General features: G+C 31.6%; 3 protein-coding genes across 8 annotated transcripts in view; 1 reads left to right on the top strand and 2 right to left on the bottom strand.

Moving 5' to 3' along the window:
- LOC126837240 (filamin-A) overlaps nt 1-23,390 on the top strand; it is a 76,763-nt gene that overhangs the window by 29,510 nt on the left and 23,863 nt on the right. For all 3 annotated transcript variants that reach the window (XM_050571069.1, XM_050571065.1, XM_050571066.1), the window contains exons 3-8: nt 21,303-21,450; nt 22,163-22,272; nt 22,349-22,446; nt 22,538-22,665; nt 22,725-22,863; nt 22,943-23,384. In XM_050571069.1, the coding sequence (XP_050427026.1) occupies nt 21,303-21,450; nt 22,163-22,272; nt 22,349-22,446; nt 22,538-22,665; nt 22,725-22,863; nt 22,943-23,384 (1,065 nt within the window). The remainder of the gene's footprint in view (nt 1-21,302; nt 21,451-22,162; nt 22,273-22,348; nt 22,447-22,537; nt 22,666-22,724; nt 22,864-22,942; nt 23,385-23,390) is intronic.
- On the bottom strand, nt 1,409-20,260 carry LOC126837244 (fatty acyl-CoA reductase wat-like). 4 transcript variants are annotated; one of them, XM_050571082.1, is made up of 11 exons: nt 11,592-11,729; nt 4,935-5,105; nt 4,028-4,118; nt 3,523-3,771; nt 3,179-3,324; nt 2,988-3,097; nt 2,731-2,923; nt 2,467-2,596; nt 2,231-2,355; nt 1,896-2,150; nt 1,409-1,548 (listed from the first exon to the last, which is right to left on the bottom strand). In XM_050571082.1, the coding sequence occupies exons 2-11, from the start codon at nt 5,051-5,053 to the stop codon at nt 1,452-1,454; spliced, it is 1,515 nt and encodes a 504-aa protein (XP_050427039.1). In that variant the 5' UTR covers nt 5,054-5,105; nt 11,592-11,729; the 3' UTR covers nt 1,409-1,451. The 4 variants fall into 4 exon arrangements, with proteins under 4 accessions (XP_050427039.1, XP_050427040.1, XP_050427038.1 ...); XM_050571083.1 differs by lacking the exons at nt 4,935-5,105; nt 11,592-11,729 and adding an exon at nt 19,972-20,260; XM_050571081.1 differs by lacking the exons at nt 1,896-2,150; nt 2,231-2,355; nt 2,467-2,596; ... (5 more) ...; nt 4,935-5,105; nt 11,592-11,729 and adding exons at nt 17,142-17,396; nt 17,468-17,592; nt 17,698-17,827; ... (4 more) ...; nt 19,195-19,285; nt 19,972-20,254 and having other exon boundaries at nt 1,428-1,548.
- Nucleotides 8,057-11,594, bottom strand: LOC126837246 (fatty acyl-CoA reductase wat-like). Its single transcript, XM_050571084.1, has 10 exons — nt 11,421-11,594; nt 10,612-10,702; nt 10,254-10,502; nt 9,904-10,049; nt 9,716-9,825; nt 9,459-9,651; nt 9,114-9,243; nt 8,884-9,008; nt 8,558-8,812; nt 8,057-8,209 (listed from the first exon to the last, which is right to left on the bottom strand). Exons 1-10 carry the CDS (start codon nt 11,537-11,539, stop codon nt 8,113-8,115), a joined length of 1,515 nt encoding a protein of 504 aa, XP_050427041.1. The 5' UTR covers nt 11,540-11,594; the 3' UTR covers nt 8,057-8,112.

The raw sequence follows: 23,390 nt of genomic DNA, 5'->3' as shown, positions 1-23,390 counted from the left end.
ATCAAGGTGTTGTCATCATGTCATCATCACCTAAGCTAACATTTTAATATGTATCATGGAAAAGTAACGTAGAATTTTTTACTTTCCATGAAATTAGTACACAAAATGGGCTGGCTTCATTATTTTTTTTCTTAACTTCTTTAGCCCATTAAGACATTTGCTGTTTCTACTTTTCGATGCAATCTATCTCTATCTGCACTCTCTTCTAATTTTAATCCTGGTGCACATTTTTCGAGATCTGATTTGACTATGTCCATCCACCTCTGCCTATGTCGTCCTCTAGGTCTCTGGATCTCCATGCATGCCCCGCCCATTGCAAGCGATTGCCTCTTATAAGCGATTTGATACTGGGCTCTGGGTACATTTGGTAAATTTATCTATGGGTTCTTACTCTGTATTCCCCATTTTCTATGATAGGGACAATTTCTCTTCATCGCCCTTCGTAACCGACCACGTTTCGCATCCACGGGATAGAACTGGTCGTAGATGGCTTGAGTAAAGGGGGGATTTTGATTTTATAGACAGTAACTTTGATTTAAATCATTTTCCAAAATATTTTGGTATTTTTCCGGTGCAACGCGATCGCTTCCTTTTTTCTTTTTTTTTACCAGTAAAATAATAATATCATCGGTCACTCGATTGTTATCAAAATCAAAGCCGACCTCTGCTGCGTTGTCGAACAGCCGGTACGGTTTGTTACATTTTACATGGTCGTACAGTATTATAATATGTTATATTATATGACGTAGGTATATTGTACAGGTACACTGTACTGGATCCGGTCACGCTTTATGCTTCAAATACCAGAGCATCAGATTTTGCCGGGTTCACATGGACAAGTTCAGCGCATGCAACGTGCGTTCGTCAAGTTATCGTATCGTGGCCATGCAGGCATCGCCGTTATGATTAAAATAATACAATATTACCATTATAATTATTACCATCGCACGTCCGTTAGGAATACCGAAAACAAAGGGTTTCTGTCGAGCCCGCATAGCAACCGAAGCCAAAAAGATATTAATCTCATAATAACGTGATTGTCTTGTGAAGAAAAAAATGTAACGACAATTTTTCCACTGTCAGTGCAGTTGTGCAATGTGCAATTATGCAATTATGTGTCTTCGACAGAGAAAAATTGCGCTAGTTTTTTTTATTTTGAAACAATTGTCCAAACCTGTTTAACTTGTTTTTGTTTAAACGATTCACAACGCATAATTGCAAGCTATATTACAACGTTAAAAATTTTAATTGTAAATTATTCAAATATTAATTATTGCATACAAATATTCATATATGGTATTGACATGGTGAATTTTCAACACAAGCATTCGTTCTGAAATTTCAATGTAGAAAATATATTGAAATTAGTGTTCCAAGATTAAGAATTGTAAGCACATTAAAACTTATTTTATTTTGAAGAAATAAATGAATACACCAATGGAGTATTGTTATTATGTAAATTTGAATACACAATTCAGAATTATATACATTATGTAAAACAGGAATGCGTAAAGTGTTCCGGTGAATGTGTAGTAAGCGGTCGTAATCCTGAAAAAAAAAACAATAATAGTTAAACTTTGTCGTTGTAACTGCTATACATAAATATAATCCAATTAGAGCAACATGGTTAAATTTTATATGTTGTTTTTTCTTAAAAAATCAAGTCGTGTTCCGAAACGATTTGAAAAAATAAACCAGAACAGCGAACCTATGCCCCTCGTTCAAAATAATGAGTGGATGAGGGGTTGGAACGATTTACAAAACAAATAAAGGGTAGCATCATACCTATCTGCACCCTCCTCTGTGTATGACAGTACTATGTTTTAAAACCTAATTTGTTTTTGTTGTGTCATACCCGGCAAGATATTATTAATTTATGAATATTAAATACACACATTCTATGTCTTTTTTTGGCTGCAGTAGTGTTGCCATTCTGATTGAAAATATACTGCTGAATTCCATAAGCGGTCGCCAACATATGTGTGTCCCAATTCATTTTCGTCATGTCTATATCGAATAGTACTTTGTCTTCGGCGCTTTGACGCGATATTAATGCTTCCAAATTTCGATCGTCAAATTTGAAATGTCCAGTGCCGAAATATGACATGTCCAACATCATTGTATAGACTCTAGAGTAGAGCGGTACGACCCTATAATATGGGTTTAATGTTAATTTCCATCAACTATGTCTTATCATAAAACTTTCTCCGTTGTTAAGTATTGTTTTTACCTAAAGGTATGTCCAGTGATCCATAGGACTATATCGACCATAGCTGCTGGTATAAAATGGTACAGATAAAAAAATATATTAAAAAAAAATTTGGACTTTATACACAGAAGACTTGGATTCCACACCTGAAAAATTAAAAACATTAATATTTTCCGATAGAAGTGAACATTATTATTGTTCTATTCTATCCAAATATTATTTAACAAAATATTCTCTTGTATCAATAACAAACGTACTTGTTTATCAATATATATTTTATGTGTTTTTATTACATTAACCATGGCGGTTCTTGTTTGGGAAAAGGTCAGCGGGGGCGCCAAGTTGTTTGGCACATAATTAAATACTGGAATCACTGAACCGTCATTACTAAAATAATTCATGAATGATAATTAATAAATACGGTTCAAGTTATAGGTAGGTTAGGTTAGGTTAGGTTAGGTTAGGTTTACATATTATATTTTATATTTCAATTCAAATTTGGTATGGACCTATGCTGTTACCTTTTCTTTGAACCTTGCCAGACTGCGGTAATAATCAAATTGGCTACTTTGTCGGCTGGTACGATAACGCAAGGAGCATCTTTGTCACATAGCAATACACGTATTGCACCTACTATAATGCCTATGCACAGACCGGGTACGCTATTTACATTTGTAAACCAACCGGTTATTGGTTCGTCTTTAGTGAACGTTACTATGACAAAAAAAAAAAACATGAAAACAAGTAATAACAAAGTTAAAAATAAGTCGGTAATTACCGATAGAAGGTCTGACAATGCTTATTGGCAAATGTTGACCGTACTGTTTAACTAGATTTTCCGCAATGCATTTTGAAAACGTATAAGTGTTGGGCCAAGTTTTCAAACACCTTTAAAAACGATTAATGCACATTGATGAATTCTGCGCAGGAATTACTACTCAGGAATTTTGTTTTAAATTTTTACTACACTGTTTTGTTATGGAATCTATAAGCTCAGCGGACAGCGATTCGGCCATATCGATCAGCGTCTCGCCCGGCATGTGACAATCGTAGATGATCTCTTTGCTGACTGGTTGATTGGTGTTTGCGAATGCCGTCGACACGTACACGAACGACTGAAAATATGTTATGACATTTATAATCATAGGCTCACTTAACAAATATAAAAGTGATTGTTTCTATATGAAAGTGTAACGCGAAATTGCTACATGAAATTTCTCGTATACAGCACAATAGCACATCCATATTAAAATGTCGTGTCTTCGAATAATGTCGTCCGAATAAATTTCAAAGAACATACAAATGGTGTTTACTTTCAAGTGGTGTGTTCGACGGGCGATCAACAGTAGATCCCTAGTGGACCTGACGTTGATCAAAGCCGTCCGTTTCAGCGATCCGTTCAGGTAAATCGTCGCCGCGCAATGGATTATTATGTTCATGTTGCTGACCACAAATTCTTCGTCGCTTGGCGATAGACCTAAATTGGGTTGTTCGCAATCTCCGAAAATCAACGTAACTCTCTTTATGAAATTCGGTTGCTCGCTCCGGAGTTTGCTAAATAACTAAAAAAGTAACCTATTTATTTTCTCAGCTTCACGGAAAAATATTTAATCATGGTTATGTTATCTCTTATATTTTGTCTCAAATTAGCTATTTTTAATAGAAAGTGAAAGTGTAACGTGAAAATGGCGACATGAGTTTTCTGATATCCAGCCCAATAACATATCCATGTTAAATAAATTATTCCATTCGAGACACTCATTGCGGTGCAATTCGATAGCAAGCAATAACTGCGACAAGATGTAATATTATACTGACCGGACCATCGAACATGGCGTTCAATCTGGTGTAAGGCTCTTTACCCTTTTTCGGTCTCATCAGCAAATACACGTGATTGACTGGACACGATCTGAAATATAATTTGAAAATAAGATTTTTTGATTAAAAAAATTGTTGCTCGTGTAGACAAATGTATAGTATTTTAATTAAGGAAATAATTCATCAAGGAAGGTAAATAATGTTATTAAAATATTTTTAAATATTAAACTATTATAGCTAATATTGTATATTTATTATTTCCAAAATATTCGAATTTAAGTTCAGATACAGACGAAACGGGACAGTTAAAAAAATAGCTACTTTCGCTCCCTAAACTAGGTCTAAAAAATTATCAAATTGTTTGCTGTATTGGTTGCATTATTGTTTGGACTCAAAATTGAGTTACATCGTGTCAAAATATATATTTTTACTCACCTTGGTTTAAATAAAAGGCCACATTTTTTATTCTACTTTTTGTACAAAACTAGTTCTTTCAAAAATATGTTATATTTAGTCAAGTCGTCTAAATTGAAATTAACATAACTTAATGTGCTGTTAAAATAAATGTAGTTTAAAACAATTTCCTAAAAAAAAATTGGAATTTTTCAAAACATAATGTATTAAAAGAATTTGCATAAAAAAAATATTCCAAAAATGTATTTCAACTGTTTTAAGCAACCTGATGCTTTTATATGTTTGTTTTTAAAAATTCTTAATTTTTTTATTTTTTCGACATTCAAAGAAATAAAGATTTCTCTGAAAATTCCAGTTTTTTTTTTTCAGAAAGTTACGGCTTTATTATCTTTAGGAAATAGTATTTTCTCAACCAAGTTGTTATTGCTAATTTCGGCTAAATAAGGAAAGAATATTTTTCAAATTTTAATTTCTTCGCGAATGTCGCACTTACCTGAGAACTTTTTCCACCAAGACATGCCCGATGAACCCTGTTGCTCCGGTAATAAATACATTCGTGTCAGCAAAGGTTTTCTGAATTTCACTATAAGGTTTTTCAAGTGATGTGGTCATTTTTGCTATGTAGCAATATTATAACGTGTATATACTATAGACAGAAAACTAGGTGCTTTATGTGATTTTCAATCGGTACAACACTGAACACGTGTTAAGTAATTTTGATAGTTGAATCAATCCACTAATCACACTAATGATGTCCAGTTAAATAATGAACGCACTATAACGTTTTTATTAATGGTTTTCCATTTGCATGCAATTGTATTATTAATCACATTACAGTAAGACTATGTTATAAAAGGTATTGAACATAGTTTGCGCTTAATAGTTTAAATAAATTTAAATACAATTGCTTTCTTCTGGACTAATATTTATTTAGGACAGTAAATAGTGGCTTGGATAAAGTTGTCATGACCCGGCGAAGAAGTAATAATACATTTAATATTTTTTTTTTATTTTTTTAATTATTCGAACGGGCGAGCTCAATTACAGTGGCATGTGGAAACCATTAAGAGACAATATAAGATAAATGATGATACGAAAAGGACAATATAGGTTTTAAGTATGATGATAAAACTACTAAAATATACAATATACAATAGAGATACAAGTCAAAATATCAATATTAAAGTTGTTTACATGCTGCATGGTTCTAATTAGAGGAGAGTTTTTACCGTATAATGTACGGTGGAATGGCACTTAAAAAAGTGTCGGCCTGTCTTGTCAAATGACAAGGAACTGAAAGAGATAATTTAGACAATAAATCTGGACAGTAAATATGGCCATTTAATAATTTGTACATAAAACAGATATCCTGTTTTACCCTTCTAATTTGTAAGGTGTCAAGGTCATATCATATTACTGTTTAATTTTAAGTTTTTTTTTAATATATTTGTAGTAGTGTTTGCGTTATCACAAATGTCGAAACATGTACTATTTTGTGTTTTTTTTTAATCAATAATTTTTTTGGGAAATTTCTTTAACAGAAATGGTCCAGCCCACACCATGAAAAACATAAATTGCGGAAAATTGCAAAATTACTGTTTACACCAACATTAGTAACATAATTGTAAATACTTCAGATCGAGATTTTAAAACATTATTATTCTGCCTGTGTTCATAATTGAATTTTGTTCATATAGTACAGTTATACAGTTTATCTTAAATTAGGAACAAAAATGTTCTTACTAAAAAAATTAAATGGCAACGATAACAGCTGTACAATTTTTTTTTTCATTATTTATTTTATCCCAAATTATAGCAAGTAAGATAAAATATGTATAATATTAATTTAAATAACAAAAGTTTAAACATATTTGATCATATTATAATATAAAATGTAAAGATTTTGTATTCTCACTTCTTATCAAATCCTAATGTCAGTTGCTGCATCATCAAAAAGATAGTTTTATACAATCTTATGTGTGGTTTATTGTTTTTTTAATTTGTATAATTCGCACTTTAAAAACACAGAAACACAGAAACTACTAACACTCACAAGTTATGATAATGATTAATAATAGTATTCATTTTAAATATAAACAAAGAATAAAAACAATAATGAATACCTATTCTAAATAAATATATTATAATAAACATAATATATAATATAAATACAAAAACAAATATAATAAATAAACTACTACAAACAGTACATAATTTTTAAAGTTTGTAAAACATCACAAGTTCAATACAATCATAGTATATTTTACAAGTGCAAATTATTTTATGTAACCTAGTATAGCTATGTAGTTATACAATTTACAACTTTTCTCCACAACTGTAGACATTTTTTTAAGAAAATTAAAATGAATATTTAGTTGAAGTGATGACGTTTCTTCAACTTACAAAACACAGCCGTATAATAATTGTTACATATTTATTTATAATTAATCTAAAAACGTTATATCTTAGAACACAAAGAAAAATAGTTAGTAGAGTCAACTAAAATATTGGCTAATAAGTATGTTATAAAGGCTTCGTTTATGATACATTATTTTAGTATGTTGTCTAATGTTAATGTCTGTTAAAAATGGCCTATGCTAAATAAGAAATAATTGAATCGATAATAATTTTTCGACATTAAAAAAAAAGACATGAATTGACTTATTAGTGTCAATTTCGTTTAAAAATAGGTTTTAATATACTTTTTTGTTTACATAACTTTTAAATTCAGTTGTATTCAATTTATGTTTAACACTCAATGATGTTTTTTGTTTATACATATTACTACTTAATCAAACAAATTTAGTTTTTTAAACTAACTAAAATCAAAACAAAAAAAACGAATTGTAGAATAGTTATTACGGTAGTAAAAAATAAATTATAATAATTAATGTTTAAGTTTCAGGACACAATAAAATAAAATAATTTGCAAAACTAATAACGCTCACAAAACATCAAATAGTCAAATATCTATTGTTTTGCACAACAAAAATGAAATTTCAATTAAAATACCTTAATACCTATTCAAAATTAGTGTAAAAATAAGAAAATACTTTATAAATATACCTAATACAATCAACATCAAGTCCAACAATAATAATAGTTAATGCCGCATAATATCAAATCTGATATGAAACCATAACAGTTCCCATACAACGACCTGTCAGCCGTCTCTTGAACGATAATTTATGGTCAATTTTGCAAGTAAAATTTTAAATTAAACCAACATTTTTTTGAAAAAATTACTTATCTAACAGAATATCTCAAAAAATTTGGAGATTCCCGTTTAAGTTTAAAAAAATATATTCCATATATACCTGAAAATATAAATATTTTTTTCAATAAAATTTAGGATGAATATCTTTTACCACTGCAACAATAATTTTAAAAACATGATTCTAAAGCCATTTTACATCCAAAATAAATACATTTTCCTGATTTCCGTAAAAATATTGTTTATTGAAATAGTAATTTACTACATTTCTTTAGGTCTGCGCTATTAACACGATGTCAAGTTGACGTTTTTTGTAGTTTAATTTTCAATACTTTGTTCAAAGTCAGTGCAATTGTAATGATGTATCAAGAATTGGGAAAATTGTAAACACAATTAAAAACAATCCTTTTTTTTTTATTTTTTAAAACTACATGAATACACCAACGGAGTATTGATATTATGTAAATTTGAATACACAATTCAAAATAAAATACAATGAATATAACAGGAATGCGTAAAGTGTTCCGTTGAATGTGTAGTAAGCGGTCGTAATCCTGAAAAAAAAAACAATAATAGTTACACTTTGTCGTTGTAACTGCTATACATAAATATTATCCAAATAGAGCAACATGGTTAAATTTTATATGTTGTTTTTTCTTAAAAAAATCAAGTAGTGTTCCGAAACGGTTTGAAAAAATAAACCGGAACAGCGAACCTATGTCCCTTATTCAAAATAATGAGTGGAAGAGGGGTTGAAGTGATTTACATAACAAATAAAGGGTAGCATCATTCCTATCTGCACCCTCCTCTATGTATGACAGTACTATTTTTTAAAACCTAATTTGTCTGTGATGTGTCATACCCGACAAAATATTATTAATTTATGAATATTAAATACACACATCCTATGTCTTTTTATGGCTGCTGCGGTGTTGCCATTTTGATTGAAAATATGCTGCCGAGCTCCATAAACAGTAGACAGCATATGTTTGTCCCAATTGATTTTCGATATGTCTATATCGAATAGTACTTTGTCTTCGGCGCTTTGATGCGATATTAATGCCTCCAAATTTCGATCGTCAAATTTGAAATGTCCAGTGCCGAAATATGACATGTCCAACATCATGCTGTAGGCTTTAGAGCAGATCGGTACAACCCTATAATATGGGATTAAATTAATTTCCCATTAATTATGTCTTGTCCGTTGTTAATTAAGTGTTGTTTTTACCTAAATGTGTGTCCAGTAATCCATAGGATCATATCGATTATAGCCGCTGGTATATAATGATACAAATAAAAGAAGACGGTAAAAATAAATTTGTACTTTGTACACAGAACACTTGGAACCCACAACTGAAAAAATAAAAACATAAATATTTTAAGTGAACATTATTATTGTTCGATTCTATCCAAATATTGTTTAACAAATCATTGTCGTGCGATAATTACAAAATTTACCTGTTTTTCCAAATATATTTTATGTGTTTTCGTAATATTAACCAAAGCGTGTATTGTTTGGCCAAATGTCAGCGGAGGTGCCAAGTTGTTTGGTACATAATTAAATATTGGTATCACTGAATCCTCATTGCTAAATAAAAAATGCCAAATACATGATAATATATTAATAAGGTATCGAAGGTAGAAAGGAAATTTCAAATGTTAAATAGAACTTTTACAGGACAGAACCGGAACCATTTGTGGACGTATAAGTAGACACAGTAGGGTGAAGTCTGGTTAGAACTAATAGCGAGGGGTGGCGCAGAGGATATAATTTGGCCTATATTTTTGTTAGTTATAAGTTACCTTTTCTTTGAACCTTGCCAGACTGCGGTAATAATCAAATTGGCCACTTTGTCGGCTGGTACGGTAACGGCAGGCGCGTCTTTGTCACATAGCCCTACACGTATTGCACCTACTATAATGCCTATGCACAGACCAGGTACGCTATTTACATTTGTAAACCAACCGGTTATTGGTTCGTCTTTAGTGAACGTTACTATGACAAAAAAAAAAAACATGAAAACAAGTAATAACAAAGTTAAAAATAAGTCGGTAATTACCGATCGAAGGTCTGACAATGCTTATTGGCAAATGTTGACCGTACTGTTTAACTAGATTTTCCGCAATGCATTTTGAAAACGTATAAGTGTTGGGCCAAGTTTTCAAACACCTTTAAAAACGATTAATGCACATTAATGAATTCTGCGCAGGAACTACTCAGGAATTTTTTTTGTAATTTTTACTACACTGTTTTGTTATGGAATCTATAAGCTCAGCGGACAGCGATTCGGCCATATCGATCAGCGTCTCGCCCGGCATATGACAATCGTAGATGATCTCTTTGCTGACTGGCTGATTGGTGTTTGCGAATGCCGTCGACACGTACACGAACGACTGAAAATATGTTATGACATTTACATCAAGATCGTAGCGAGCCACTTAACAAATATAAAAGTGGTTGTTCTATATGAAATTGTAACGCGAAATTGTCACATGAAATTTCTCGTATACAGCACAATAGCACATCCATATTAAAATGTCGTGTCTTCGAATAATGTCGTCCGAATAAATTTCAAAGAACATACAAATGGTTTTTACTTTCAAGTGATGTGTTCGACGGGCGATCAACAGTAGATCCCTAGTGGACCTAACGTTGATCAAAGTCGTCCGTTTCAGCGATCCGTTCAGGTAAATCGTCGCCGCGCAATGGATTATTATGTTCATGTTGCTGACCACAAATTCTTCGTCGCTTGGCGATAGACCTAAATTGGGTTGTTCGCAATCTCCGGATATCAAACTGACTCTCTTTATGAAATTCGGTTGCTCGCTCCGGAGTTTGCTAAAAAACTAAAAAAGTTACCTATTTATTTTAAATAAATTATTCCATTCGAGACACTCATTGCGGTGCAATTCGATAGCAAGCAATAACTACGACAAGATGTAATATTATACTGACCGGACCATCGAACATGGCGTTCAAACGGGTGTAAAGCCCTTTGCTCTTTTTCGGTCTCACCAGTAAATACACGTGATTGACCGGACACGATCTGAAATATAATTTGAAAATCTTATTTTTTTGTTTAAAAAATATTATGCATCTCCACCCTTGTAAAAATGTATAGTTATTTTTGATAAGGAAATAATTAATCTGAAGATAAAAATCCCAGCTGTACCAGAATGACAATAATAAGCTAAAATATTAATCTTTTAGCGTAAGGGTCGACTATCTGTCTATAATAATTTATTTCCATATATTATTAATGTATTGTAATAATGAGCTTGAACCCTAAAAAATCATTTGATAAAATGAAAAAATATTTGATACTTGGCTCAATAGAGTGCCTTTCAAGTACGATTTCTGATTTATAGAGTCACTACACGAATAAATCAGTTCAATAAACTAGTTCTTTCAACAATAGTATATATTTAGTCAAGTCGTTTAAGGTCTAGTTAAAATGAATAGAGTATTAATATTCATATTAAAAGAATTTTAATTTATACAGTATTTCAAAAATGTATTTCAACTGTTTTAAACAACCTGATGCTTTTATATGTTTGTTTTTAAAAATTCTTTATTTTTTTATTTTTTCGACATTCAAAGAAATAAAGGTTTCTCTGAAAAATTCCAGTTTTTTTTTCAGAAAGTTACGGCTTTATTATCTTAAAAAAATAGTATTTTCTCAACCAAGTTGTTATTGCTAATTTCGGCTAAATAAGGAAAGGATATTTTTCAAATTTTAATTTCTTGGCGAATGTCGCACTTACCTGAGAACTTTTTCCACCAAAACATGTCCGATGAATCCTGTTGCTCCGGTAATAAATACATTTGTGTCAGCAAAGGTTTTCTGAATTTCACTATAAGGTTTTTCAAGTGAAGTGGTCATGTTTGTTATCAAACAATATTATAAGATGTATGTATAATAAATAAAAAACTAGGTGCTTTATGTAATTTTCAATCGGTACAATACTGAACACGTGTTAAGTAATTTTGATAGTTGAATCAATCCACTAATCACACTAATGATGTCCAGTAAAATGATGAATGCACTATAACGTTTTTATTAATGGTTTTCCATTTGCATATTCTAAACTTGCATATTAGCATGCAGGTCATTTATTTAGGTTAAAAATCAAAACAGCCATAGCACAGGATGTAAATTGCGAAGAAAGCATCATAATATAAATTTATTGTATACATATATATGGGACACAATGAGCTATTAGAATAAGTAATAATATCTAGAATAACTAAAATATTAGAAAACGGGTTTGAGCTTCTTGATTTAACAAACCAAATATCCAATTACTATTATTTTTCCGGACAAACTCAATTTACTTAGGTCGGTTAATCATCGTTTAGATGACGTTGGTATGACCCGACGAATTGGAAACAATGCAACGATCCATACATGCATAATGCATTAATCGAATTTTTATTGTTTAGCATCGACACGGGTTTAGAATGGTGTGTAAGTATTTTATTTCCTTTGCCTAGACCTAGTTGGAAAGTTATTTTTAACTTTTGAACCGACTTGTACTTATTTAAAATAGTAGGTTAAATATATATGTATGAATGTATACTATACAAATACAAGTTTTAAAAGTTGCTATCAAAAGAACTAAGTTAGGAGGGGAGTAAATATAAAAAATAATTGTGATCCCATTGTATAAAAACTATCTATAAGCTCTATCTATCTATAAGCTCAGCGGACAGCGATTCGGCCATATCGATCAGCGTCTCGCCCGGCATATGACAATCGTAGATGATCTCTTTGCTGACTGGCTGATTGGTGTTTGCGAATGCCGTCGACACGTACACGAACGACTGAAAATATGTTATGACGTTTACATCAAGATCGTAGCGAGCCACTTAACAAATATAAAAGTGGTTGTTCTATATGAAAGTGTAACGCGAAATTGCCACATGAAATTTCTCGTATACAGCACAAGAACACATCCCTTTAAAATGTCGTGTCTTCGAATAATGTCGTCCGAATAAATTTCAAAGAACATACACGTGGTGTTTACTTTCAAGTGGTGTGTTCGACGGGCGATCAACAGTAGATCCCTAGTGGACCTGACGTTGATCAAAGCCGTCCGTTTCAGCGATCCGTTCAGGTAAATCGTCGCCGCGCAATGGACTATTATGTTCATGTTGCTGACCACAAATTCTTCGTCGCTTGGCGATAGACCTAAATTGGGTTGTTCGCAATCTCTGGAAATCAACATAACTCTCTTTATGAAATTCGGTTGCTCGCTCCGGAGTTTGCTAAATAACTAAAAAAGTAACCTATTTATTTTCTCAGCTTCACGGAAAAATATTTAATCACGGATATGTTATCTGTTATATTTTGTCTCTAATTAGCTATTTCTAATAGAAAGTGAAAGTGTAACGTGAAAATGGCGACATGAGTTTTCTGATATCCAGCCCAATAACATATCCATTCGAGACACTCGATATTATACTGACCGGACCATCGAACATCTGATGTAAGGCTCTTTACCCTTTTTCGGTCTCATCAGCAAATACACGTGATTGACTGGACACGATCTGAAATATAATTTGAAAATTAGATTTTTTGGTTAAAAAAATTGTTGCTCGTATAGACAAATGTATAGTATTTTAATTAAGGAAATAATTCATTAAGGAAGGTAAAAAATGTTATTAAAATATTTTTAAATATTAAACTATTATAGCTAATATTGTATATTTATTATTTCCAAAATATTCGAATTTAAGTTCAGATACAGACGAAACGGGACAGTTAAAAAAATAGCTACTTTCGCTCCCTAAACTAGGTCTAAAAAATTATCAAATTGTTTGTTGTATTGGTTGCATTATTGTTTGGACTCAAAATTGAGTTACATCGTGTCAAAATATATATTTTTACTCACCTTGGTTTAAATAAAAGGCCACATTTTTTATTCTACTTTTTGTACAAAACTAGTTCTTTCAAAAATATGTTATATTTAGTCAAGTCGTCTAAATTGAAATTAACATAACTTAATGTGCTGTTAAAATAAATGTAGTTTAAAACAATTTCCTAAAAAAAAATTGGAATTTTTCAAAACATAATGTATTAAAAGAATTTGCATAAAAAAAATATTCCAAAAATGTATTTCAACTGTTTTAAGCAACCTGATGCTTTTATATGTTTGTTTTTAAAAATTATTAATTTTTTTATTTTTTCGACATTCAAAGAAATAAAGGTTTCTCTGAAAAATACCAGTTTTTTTTCAAAAAGTTACGGCTTTATTATCTTTAGGAAATATTATTTTGTCAACCAAGTTGTTATTGCTAATTTCGGCTAAATAAGGAAAGGATATTTTTCATATTTTAATTTCTTCGCGAATGTCGCACTTACCTGAGAACTTTTTCCACCAAAACATGTCCGATGAACCCTGTTGCTCCGGTAATAAATACATTTGTGTCAGCAAGGTAAGAGACAATATAAGATAAATGATGATACGAAAAGGACAATATAGGTTTTAAGTATGATGATAAAACTACTAAAATATACAATAGAGATACAAGTAAAAATATCAATATTAAAGTTGTTTACATGCTGTATGGTTCTAATTAGAGGAGAGTTTTTACCGTATAATGTACGGTGGAATGGCACTTAAAAAAGTGTCGACCTGTCTTGTCAAATGACAAGGAACTGAAAGAGATAATTTAGACAATAAATCTGGACAGTAAATATGGCCATTCAATAATTTGTACATAAAACAGATATCCTGTTTTACCCTTCTAATTTGTAAGGTGTCAAGGTCATATCATATTACTGTTTAATTTTAAGTTTTTTTTTAATATATTTGTAGTAGTGTTTGCGTTATCACAAATGTGGAAACATGTGCTATTTTGTGTTTTTTTTTTAATCAATAATTCTTTTGGGAAATTTCTTTAACAGAAATGGTCCAGCCCACACCATGAAAAACATAAATTGCGGAAAATTGCAAAATTACTGTTTACACCAACATTAGTAACATAATTGTAAATACTTCAGATCGAGATTTTAAAACATTATTATTCTGCCTGTGTTCATAATTGAATTTTGTTCATAGAGTACAGTTATACAGTTTATCTTAAATTAGGAACAAAAATGTTCTTACTAAAAAAATTAAATGGCAACGATAACAGCTGTACAATTTTTTTTTTCATTATTTATTTTATCCCAAATTATAGCAAGTAAGATAAAATATGTATAATATTAATTTAAATAACAAAAGTTTAAACATATTTGATCATATTGTAATATAAAATGTAAAGATTTTGTATTCTCACTTCTTATCAAATCCTAATATCAGTTGCTGCATCATCAAAAAGATAGTTTTATACAATTTTATGTGTGGTTTATTGTTTTTTTAATTTGTATAATTCGCACTTTAAAAACACAGAAACACAGAAACTACTAACACTCACAAGTTATGATAATGATTAATAATAGTATTCATTTTAAATATAAACAAAGAATAAAAACGATAATGAATGCCTATTCTAAATAAATATATTATAATAAACATAATATATAATATAAATACAAAAACAAATATAATAAATAAACTACTACAAACAGTACATAATTTTTAAAGTTTGTAAAACATCACAAGTTCAATACAATCATAGTATATTTTACAAGTGCAAATTATTTTATGTAACCTAGTATAGCTATGTAGTTATACAATTTACAACTTTTCTCCACAACTGTAGACATTTTTTTAAGAAAATTAAAATGAATATTTAGTTGAAGTGATGACGTTTCTTCAATTTACAAAACACAGCCGTATAATAATTGTTACATATTTATTTATAATTAATCTAAAAACGTTATATCTTAGAACACAAAGAAAAATAGTTAGTAGAGTCAACTAAAATATTGGCTAATAAGTATGTTATAAAGGCTTCGTTTATGATACATTATTTTAGTATGTTGTCTAATGTTAATGTCTGTTAAAAATGGCCTATGCTAAATAAGAAATAATTGAATCGATAATAATTTTTCGACATTAAAAAAAAAGACATGAATTGACTTATTAGTGTCAATTTCGTTTAAAAATAGGTTTTAATATACTTTTTTGTTTACATAACTTTTAAATTCAGTTGTATTCAATTTATGTTTAACACTCAATGATGTTTTTTGTTTATACATATTACTACTTAATCAAACAAATTTAGTTTTTTAAACTAACTAAAATCAAAACAAAAAAAACGAATTGTAGAATAGTTATTACGGTAGTAAAAAATAAATTATAATAATTAATGTTTAAGTTTCAGGACACAATAAAATAAAATAATTTGCAAAACTAATAACGCTCACAAAACATCAAATAGTCAAATATCTATTGTTTTGCACAACAAAAATGAAATTTCAATTAAAATACCTTAATACCTATTCAAAATTAGTGTAAAAATAAGAAAATACTTTATAAATATACCTAATACAATCAACATCAAGTCCAACAATAATAATAGTTAATGCCGCATAATATCAAATCTGATAAGAAACCATAACAGTTCCCATACAACGACCTGTCAGCCGTCTCTTGAACGATAATTTATGGTCAATTTTTCAAGTAAAATTTTAAATTAAACCAACATTTTTTTGAAAAAATTACTTATTTAACAGAATATCTCAAAAAATTTGGAGATTCCCGTTAAAGTTTAAAAAAATATATTCCATATATACCTGAAAATATAAATATTTTTTTCAATAAAATTTAGGATGAATATCTTTTACCACTGCAACAATAATTTTAAAAACATGATTCTAAAGCCATTTTACATCCAAAATAAATACAGTTTCCTGATTTCCGTAAAAATATTGTTTATTGAAATAGTAATTTACTACATTTCTTTAGGTCTGCGCTAATTACACGATGTCAAGTTGACGTTTTTTGTAGTTTAATTTTCAATACTTTGTTCAAAGTCAGTGCAATTGTAATGATGTATCAAGAATTGGGAAAATTGTAAACACAATTAAAAACAATCCTTTTTTTTTTATTTTTTAAAACTACATGAATACACCAACGGAGTATTGATATTATGTAAATTTGAATACACAATTCAAAATAAAATACAATGAATATAACAGGAATGCGTAAAGTGTTCCGTTGAATGTGTAGTAAGCGGTCGTAATCCTGAAAAAAAAAACAATAATAGTTACACTTTGTCGTTGTAACTGCTATACATAAATATTATCCAAATAGAGCAACATGGTTAAATTTTATATGTTGTTTTTTCTTAAAAAAATCAAGTAGTGTTCCGAAACGGTTTAAAAAAATTAACCGAAACAGTGAACTTATGTCCCTTATTCAAAATAATGAGTGGAAGAGGGGTTGAAGTGATTTACATAACAAATAAAGGGTAGCATCATTCCTATCTGCACCCTCCTCTATGTATGACAGTACTATTTTTTAAAACCTAATTTGTCTGTGATGTGTCATACCCGACAAGATATTATTAATTTATGAATATTAAATACACACATCCTATGTCTTTTTATGGCTGCTGCGGTGTTGCCATTTTGATTGAAAATATGCTGCCGAGCTCCATAAACAGTAGACAGCATATGTTTGTCCCAATTGATTTTCGATATGTCTATATCGAATAGTACTTTGTCTTCGGCGCTTTGATGCGATATTAATGCCTCCAAATTTCGATCGTCAAATTTGAAATGTCCAGTGCCGAAATATGACATGTCCAACATCATTCTGTAGGCTTTAGAGCAGATCGGTACAACCCTATAATATGGGATTAAAATAATTTCCCATCAATTATGTCTTGTCCGTTGTTAATTAAGTGTTGTTTTTACCTAAATGTGTGTCCAGTAATCCATAGGACCATATCGATTATCGCCGCTGGTATATAATGATACAAATAAAAGAAGACGGTAAAAATAAATTTGTACTTTGTACACAGAACATTTGGAACCCACAACTGAAAAAATAAAAACATAAATATTTTAAGTGAACATTATTATTATTCGATTCTATCCAAATATTGTTTAACAAATCATTGTCGTGCGATAATTACAAAATTTACCTGTTTTTCCAAATATATTTTATGTGTTTTCGTAATATTAACCATAGCGTGTATTGTTTGGCCAAAGGTCAGCGGAGGTGCCAAGTTGTTTGGTACATAATTAAATATTGGTATCACTGAATCCTCATTGCTAAATAAAAAATGCCAAATACATGATAATATATTAATAAGGTATCGAAGGTAGAAAGGAAATTTCAAATGTTAAATAGAACTTTTACAGGACAGAACCGGAACCATTTGTGGACGTATAAGTAGACACAGTAGGGTGAAGTCTGGTTAGAACTAATAGCGAGGGGTGGCGCAGAGGATATAATTTGGCCTATATTTTTGTTAGTTATAAGTTACCTTTTCTTTGAACCTTGCCAGACTGCGGTAATAATCAAATTGGCCACTTTGTCGGCTGGTACGGTAACGGCAGGCGCGTCTGTGTCACAAATCAATACACGTACTGCACCTATTCCAATGGCTGTGCACAGACCGGGTACGCTTTTCACAGATGTAAACCAACCGGTTATCGGTTCGTCTTTAGTGAACGTGACTAGGACAAAAATAAACTATGAAAATAATTGATAACCAAGTTGAAAATAAGTCGGTAATTACCGATCGAAGGTCTGACAATGCTTATTGGCAAATGTTGACCGTACTGTTTAACTAGATTTTCCGCAATGCATTTTGTAAACGTATACGTGTTGGGCCAAGTTTTCAAACACCTTTAAAAACGATTAATGCACATTGATGAGTTCTGCGCTGGAACTACTACTCAGGAATTTTTTATTTTTATTTTTACTACACTGTTTTGTTATGGAATCTATAAGCTCAGCGGACAGCGATTCGGCCATATCGATCAGCGTCTCGCCCGGCATGTGACAATCGTAGATGATCTCTTTGCTGACTGGCTGATTGGTGTTTGCGAATGCCGTCGACACGTGCACGAACGACTAAAAATATTTTATGACATTTATAATCATAGGCTCACTTAACAAATACAAAAGTGGTTGTTTCTATATGAAAGTGTAACTCGAAATTGCCACATGACATTTCTCGTATACAGCACAATAGCACATCCATATTAAAATGTCGTGTCTTCGAATAATGTCGTCCGAATAAATTTCAAAGAACATACAAATGGTGTTTACTTTCAAGTGGTGTGTTCGACGGGCGATCAACAGTAGATCCCTAGTGGACCTGACGTTGATCAAAGCCGTCCGTTTCAGCGATCCGTTCAGGTAAATCGTTGCCGCGCAATGGATTATTATGTTCATGTTGCTGACCACAAATTCTTCGTCGCTTGGCGATAGACCTAAATTGGGTTGTTCGCAATCTCCGGATATCAAACTGACTCTCTTTATGAAATTCGGTTGCTCGCTCCGGAGTTTGCTAAATAACTAAAAAAGTTATTACCTATTTATTTTAAATAAATTATTCCATTCGAGACACTCATTACGGTGCAATTCGATAGCAAGCAATAACTACGACAAGATGTAATATTATACTGACCGGACCATCGAACATGGCGTTCAAACGGGTGTAAGGCCCTTTGCCCTTTTTCGGTCTCATCAGTAAATACACGTGATTGACCGGACACGATCTGAAATATAATTTGAAAATCGTTTTTTTTTGTTTAAAAAATATTTTGCATCTCCACCCTTGTAAAAAATGTATAGTTATTTTTGATAAGGAAATAATTAATCTGAAGATAAAAATCCCAGCTGTACCAGAATGACAATAATAAGCTAAAATATTAATTTTTTAGCGTTAGGGTCGACTATCTGTCTATTATAATTTATTTCCATATATTATTAATATATTGTAATAATGAGCTTGAACCCTATATTTGGCTCAATAGAGTGCCTTTCAAGTACGATTTCTGATTTATAGAGTCACTACACGAATAAATCAGTTCAATAAACTAGTTCTTTCAACAAAAGTATATATTTAGTCAAGTCGTTTAAGGTCTAGTTAAAATGAATAGAGTATTAATATTCATATTAAAAGAATTTTAATTTATACAGTATTTCAAAAATGTATTTCAACTGTTTTAAACAACCTCATGCTTTTATATGTTTGTTTTTAAAAATTCTTTATTTTTTTATTTTTTTGACATTCAAAGAAATAAAGGTTTCTCTGAAAAATTCCAGTTTTTTTTTCAGAAAGTTACGGCTTTATTATCTTTAGGAAATAGTGTTTTGTCAACTAAGTTGTTATTGCTAATTTCGGCTAAATAAGGAAAGGATATTTTTCAAATTTTAATTTCTTCGCGAATGTCGCACTTACCTGAGAACTTTTTCCACCAAAACATGTCCGATGAACCCTGTTGCTCCGGTAATAAATACATTTGTGTCAGCAAAGGTTTTCTGAATTTCACTATAAGGTTTTTCAAGTGAAGTGGTCATGTTTGTTATCAAACAATATTATAAGATGTATGTATAATAGATAGAAAACTAGGTGCTTTATGTAATTTCCAATCGGTACAATACTGAACACGTGTTAAGTAATTTTGATAGTTGAATCAATCCACTAATCACACTAATGATGTCCAGTTAAATAATGAACGCACTATAACGTTTTTATTAATGGTTTTCCATTTGCATATTCTAAACTTGCATATTAGCATGCAGGTCAATTATTTAGGTTAAAAATCAAAACAGCCATAGCACAGGATGTAAATTGCGATGTAAGCATCATAATATAAATTTATTGTATACATATATATGGGACACAATGAGCTATTAGAATAAGTAATAATATCTAGAATAACTAAAATATTAGAAAACGGTTTTGAGCTTCTTGATTTAACCAATTACTATTATTTTTCCGGACAAACTCAATTTACTTAGGTCGGTTAATCATCGTTTAGATGACGTTGCTATGACCCGACGAATTGGAAACAATGCAACGATCCATTCATGCATAATGCATTAATCGAATTTTTATTGTTTAGCATCGACACGGGCTTAGAATGGTGTGTAAGTATTTTATTTCCTTTGCCTAGACCTAGTTGGAAAGTTTTTTTTAACTTTTGAACCGACTTGTACTTATTTAAAATAGTAGGTTAAATATATATGTATGTATGTATACTATACAAATACAAGTTTTAAAAGTTGCTATCAAAAGAACTAAGGTAGGAGGGAAGTAAATATAAAAAATAATTGTGATCCCATTGTATAAAAACTATATAAAAATTAAAATTAAATTTCTTATTAAACCCTATGAGGTAAATACTATACAATTACCACACTGTATATTTACATAGTATATCAAATACATATACAGATAAGAATATAAAAAGTACTTTAAAAACTGACGTCATAAGTTGATAAAAAAACTCACTTCTATCATTTCCTTTAAAAATTCACCAAGTCCAGACACGGTCAAATTAACCCGATAATCTATTATTGTTTTATTATTAAGTTAAAAAGTGATGGTTAACAATCGCTTTTCGAAATAGGCGGTTATGGATTGATTTGTAGATTTTTAAAAGGATAATTCCATCTGATTTGCATAAAACAATAAAAAAATCATGTAGTTATGATGAGATGATATGATATGATGATAGTTATGATGTAGTTACGCTTGGCTGTAGTACTAATTCAATTTTTTTTCAGATTCTTCTGACATTGTCGATTGCAAGTTGAAATTAATTTTGGGATTAATATGGACGCTCATTTTACATTATTCCATATCAATGCCAATGTGGGAAGGCGAATTCGGCGAGCAGTCACCAAACGACAAGGGCCCGACGCCCAAACAAAGGTACAAAAAAAAAAAAATGAAATATTAGAATTATTCCTTATTTATGTAGCAAGTAATCACTAGGCGTTCTAAGAGTTTTCTGGTTCTTCCGAGTTTTCATCCGGAACCTAAATTATAAAATATACAGATTCGAAAGATGCATACTCGGTTTTTTTCTATTGTCAATATTACACTTAAAAAATAATACACAAAATGATGATTCATATTATCTGAGGTGTTGTAATTGTAGGAATACAATGAACGGAGTAATCAAGAAGGCAAGCGAAAGTGTCACCGCTTTAAATAAAAAAAAACTTCCTTTATGAGTTGTTATGTAAACACTGCACAGTCGCCCCTTATATAGATCAATAGATAAACTAAAATTCCATACGACAATATAATAACTGATAACTGTCTTTTGTTTTGTATCATACGGTTGCAGTAGTGAAACAATTGAACAATACTCGTATGTACTTGAGAAATTTAATGACTTTGTTTTGGCCACACTGTAGCTCGCCTTTTCGCTTACTTCATAATATTATTTTACTTATTGCGACACCCCGATGATAACAAACACCAGTGTAGCCAACCAAAATAACCACATCTGGAAACTGTTTAAAACGAATAATAATGATCTATTTATCTATTTTAATCATCCTTGAACTTGGGTTTGTTTTACTTCGTTATTTTTAAATGGACGTTTACCAAATATTAATTTATGACTATTTTGTAGATTGCTCAACTGGATCCAGAGTAAAGTGCCCGATTTGCCCATATCAAACTTCACCACGGATTGGAACGACGGGAAAGCGGTTGGAGCTTTGGTCGACGCCGTCGCTCCTGGTGCGATATTTTTATTCACGTTTGCTCTCAATGTTGGTTGTGTGTGTCTAACAGGGTTAGGGTTTCTGTTTTCTAGGTCTGTGTCCGGATTGGCCTAATTGGAAATCCGAGAACGCTCTGCAGAACGCAAAGGAAGCCATGGGCTTGGCCGACGACTGGCTCGACGTCAAACAGGTAACGTGTAACACATAATATCATTATCATTTGTAATCTATACCCTATGGCGAATGGATAGTGATCGCTAAACGTCTGCTGTTATTTGTAGCTAATCAAACCCGAAGAGTTGGTCAGTCCCAACATGGACGAACAGTCGATGATGACTTATCTGTCTCAGTATCCCAACGCCAAATTGAAGCAAGGAGCGCCGCTCCGGGCGAAAAACAACCCAAGCCGGTAAGCACAATAAGAGTTGTAGTGAAATATTTTCATTTATCGTTTGTCCACTTTTTTAGTGTACGCGTTTACGGGCCCGGCATCGAACCCACCGGTCAAACGGTCGGGGAAAAAACGAATTTTACCATAGAAACGTTTTCGGCAGGCAAAGGAAACGTGGACGTTATCGTGGAGAACCCGAAAGGCAAACCGGAACCGGTGAGTATTGTGTTGTAGATAAAAATATATTTTTGTTTTGCACGTGCATATGATTTTTAAACGTTCCTATTTGAACTAGGTGAACGTTGTGTTCAACAACGACCGCAGTCAGACCTATACGGCCACTTACAAACCGGTGTTGGACGGACCACACAAGGTGCACGTTAAGTACTCCGGCGTGCAAACTCCAAAATCGCCTTACCTCGTCAACGTGGAGTCGGCTGGCGGCGATCCGACCAAAGTCAGAGTGTTCGGGCCGGGCGTTCAACCCGAAGGAGTGTCAGTGGGGAAACCGACTTATTTCGAAATACACACAAAAGACGCTGGCAAAGGAATACCCGAAGTGTTAATTTTGGATCCGACCGGCCGCGAGAACACCGTCCAGGCAAAGTTGAAGAAAGAAGCCGAAGGCGTGTACAGGTGCGATTACATGGCTGTTGCCCAAGGAATGCATTCCGTCAACGTTTTCTTCTCCAAACAACCTGTGCCTCACAGCCCGTTCGCCGTTCTCACGACACTCGGTAAAC

This window comes from Adelges cooleyi, unplaced genomic scaffold (assembly GCF_023614345.1).
Source record: "Adelges cooleyi isolate 19-005CV unplaced genomic scaffold, UGA_ACOO_1.1 ACOO_flye_CR_arks_rails_tigmint_CR_PRNA_247, whole genome shotgun sequence".
NCBI classification, from domain to species: Eukaryota; Metazoa; Arthropoda; class Insecta; order Hemiptera; family Adelgidae; genus Adelges; species Adelges cooleyi.
This window is presented reverse-complemented; position numbering and strand designations above follow the sequence as displayed.

Bases quoted from the DNA above. Each gene is read 5' to 3' on its own strand.
- LOC126837246 (XM_050571084.1), bottom strand. From the start codon at position 11,539: ATGACCACTTCACTTGAAAAACCTTATAGTGAAATTCAGAAAACCTTT. The intron at 10,703-11,420 runs GTAAGTGCGACA...ATTATATTTCAG, and splicing joins TTGGTGGAAAAAGTTCTCAG to ATCGTGTCCGGTCAATCACG. The intron at 8,813-8,883 runs GTAAAAACAACA...CCCATATTATAG, and splicing joins ATTACTGGACACACATTTAG to GGTTGTACCGATCTGCTCTA.
- LOC126837244 (XM_050571083.1), bottom strand. From the start codon at position 20,090: ATGACCACTTCACTTGAAAAACCTTATAGTGAAATTCAGAAAACCTTT. The intron at 2,924-2,987 runs GTAATTACCGAC...TTTTTGTCATAG, and splicing joins CATTGTCAGACCTTCTATCG to TAACGTTCACTAAAGACGAA. The intron at 2,151-2,230 runs GTAAAAACAATA...CCCATATTATAG, and splicing joins ATCACTGGACATACCTTTAG to GGTCGTACCGCTCTACTCTA.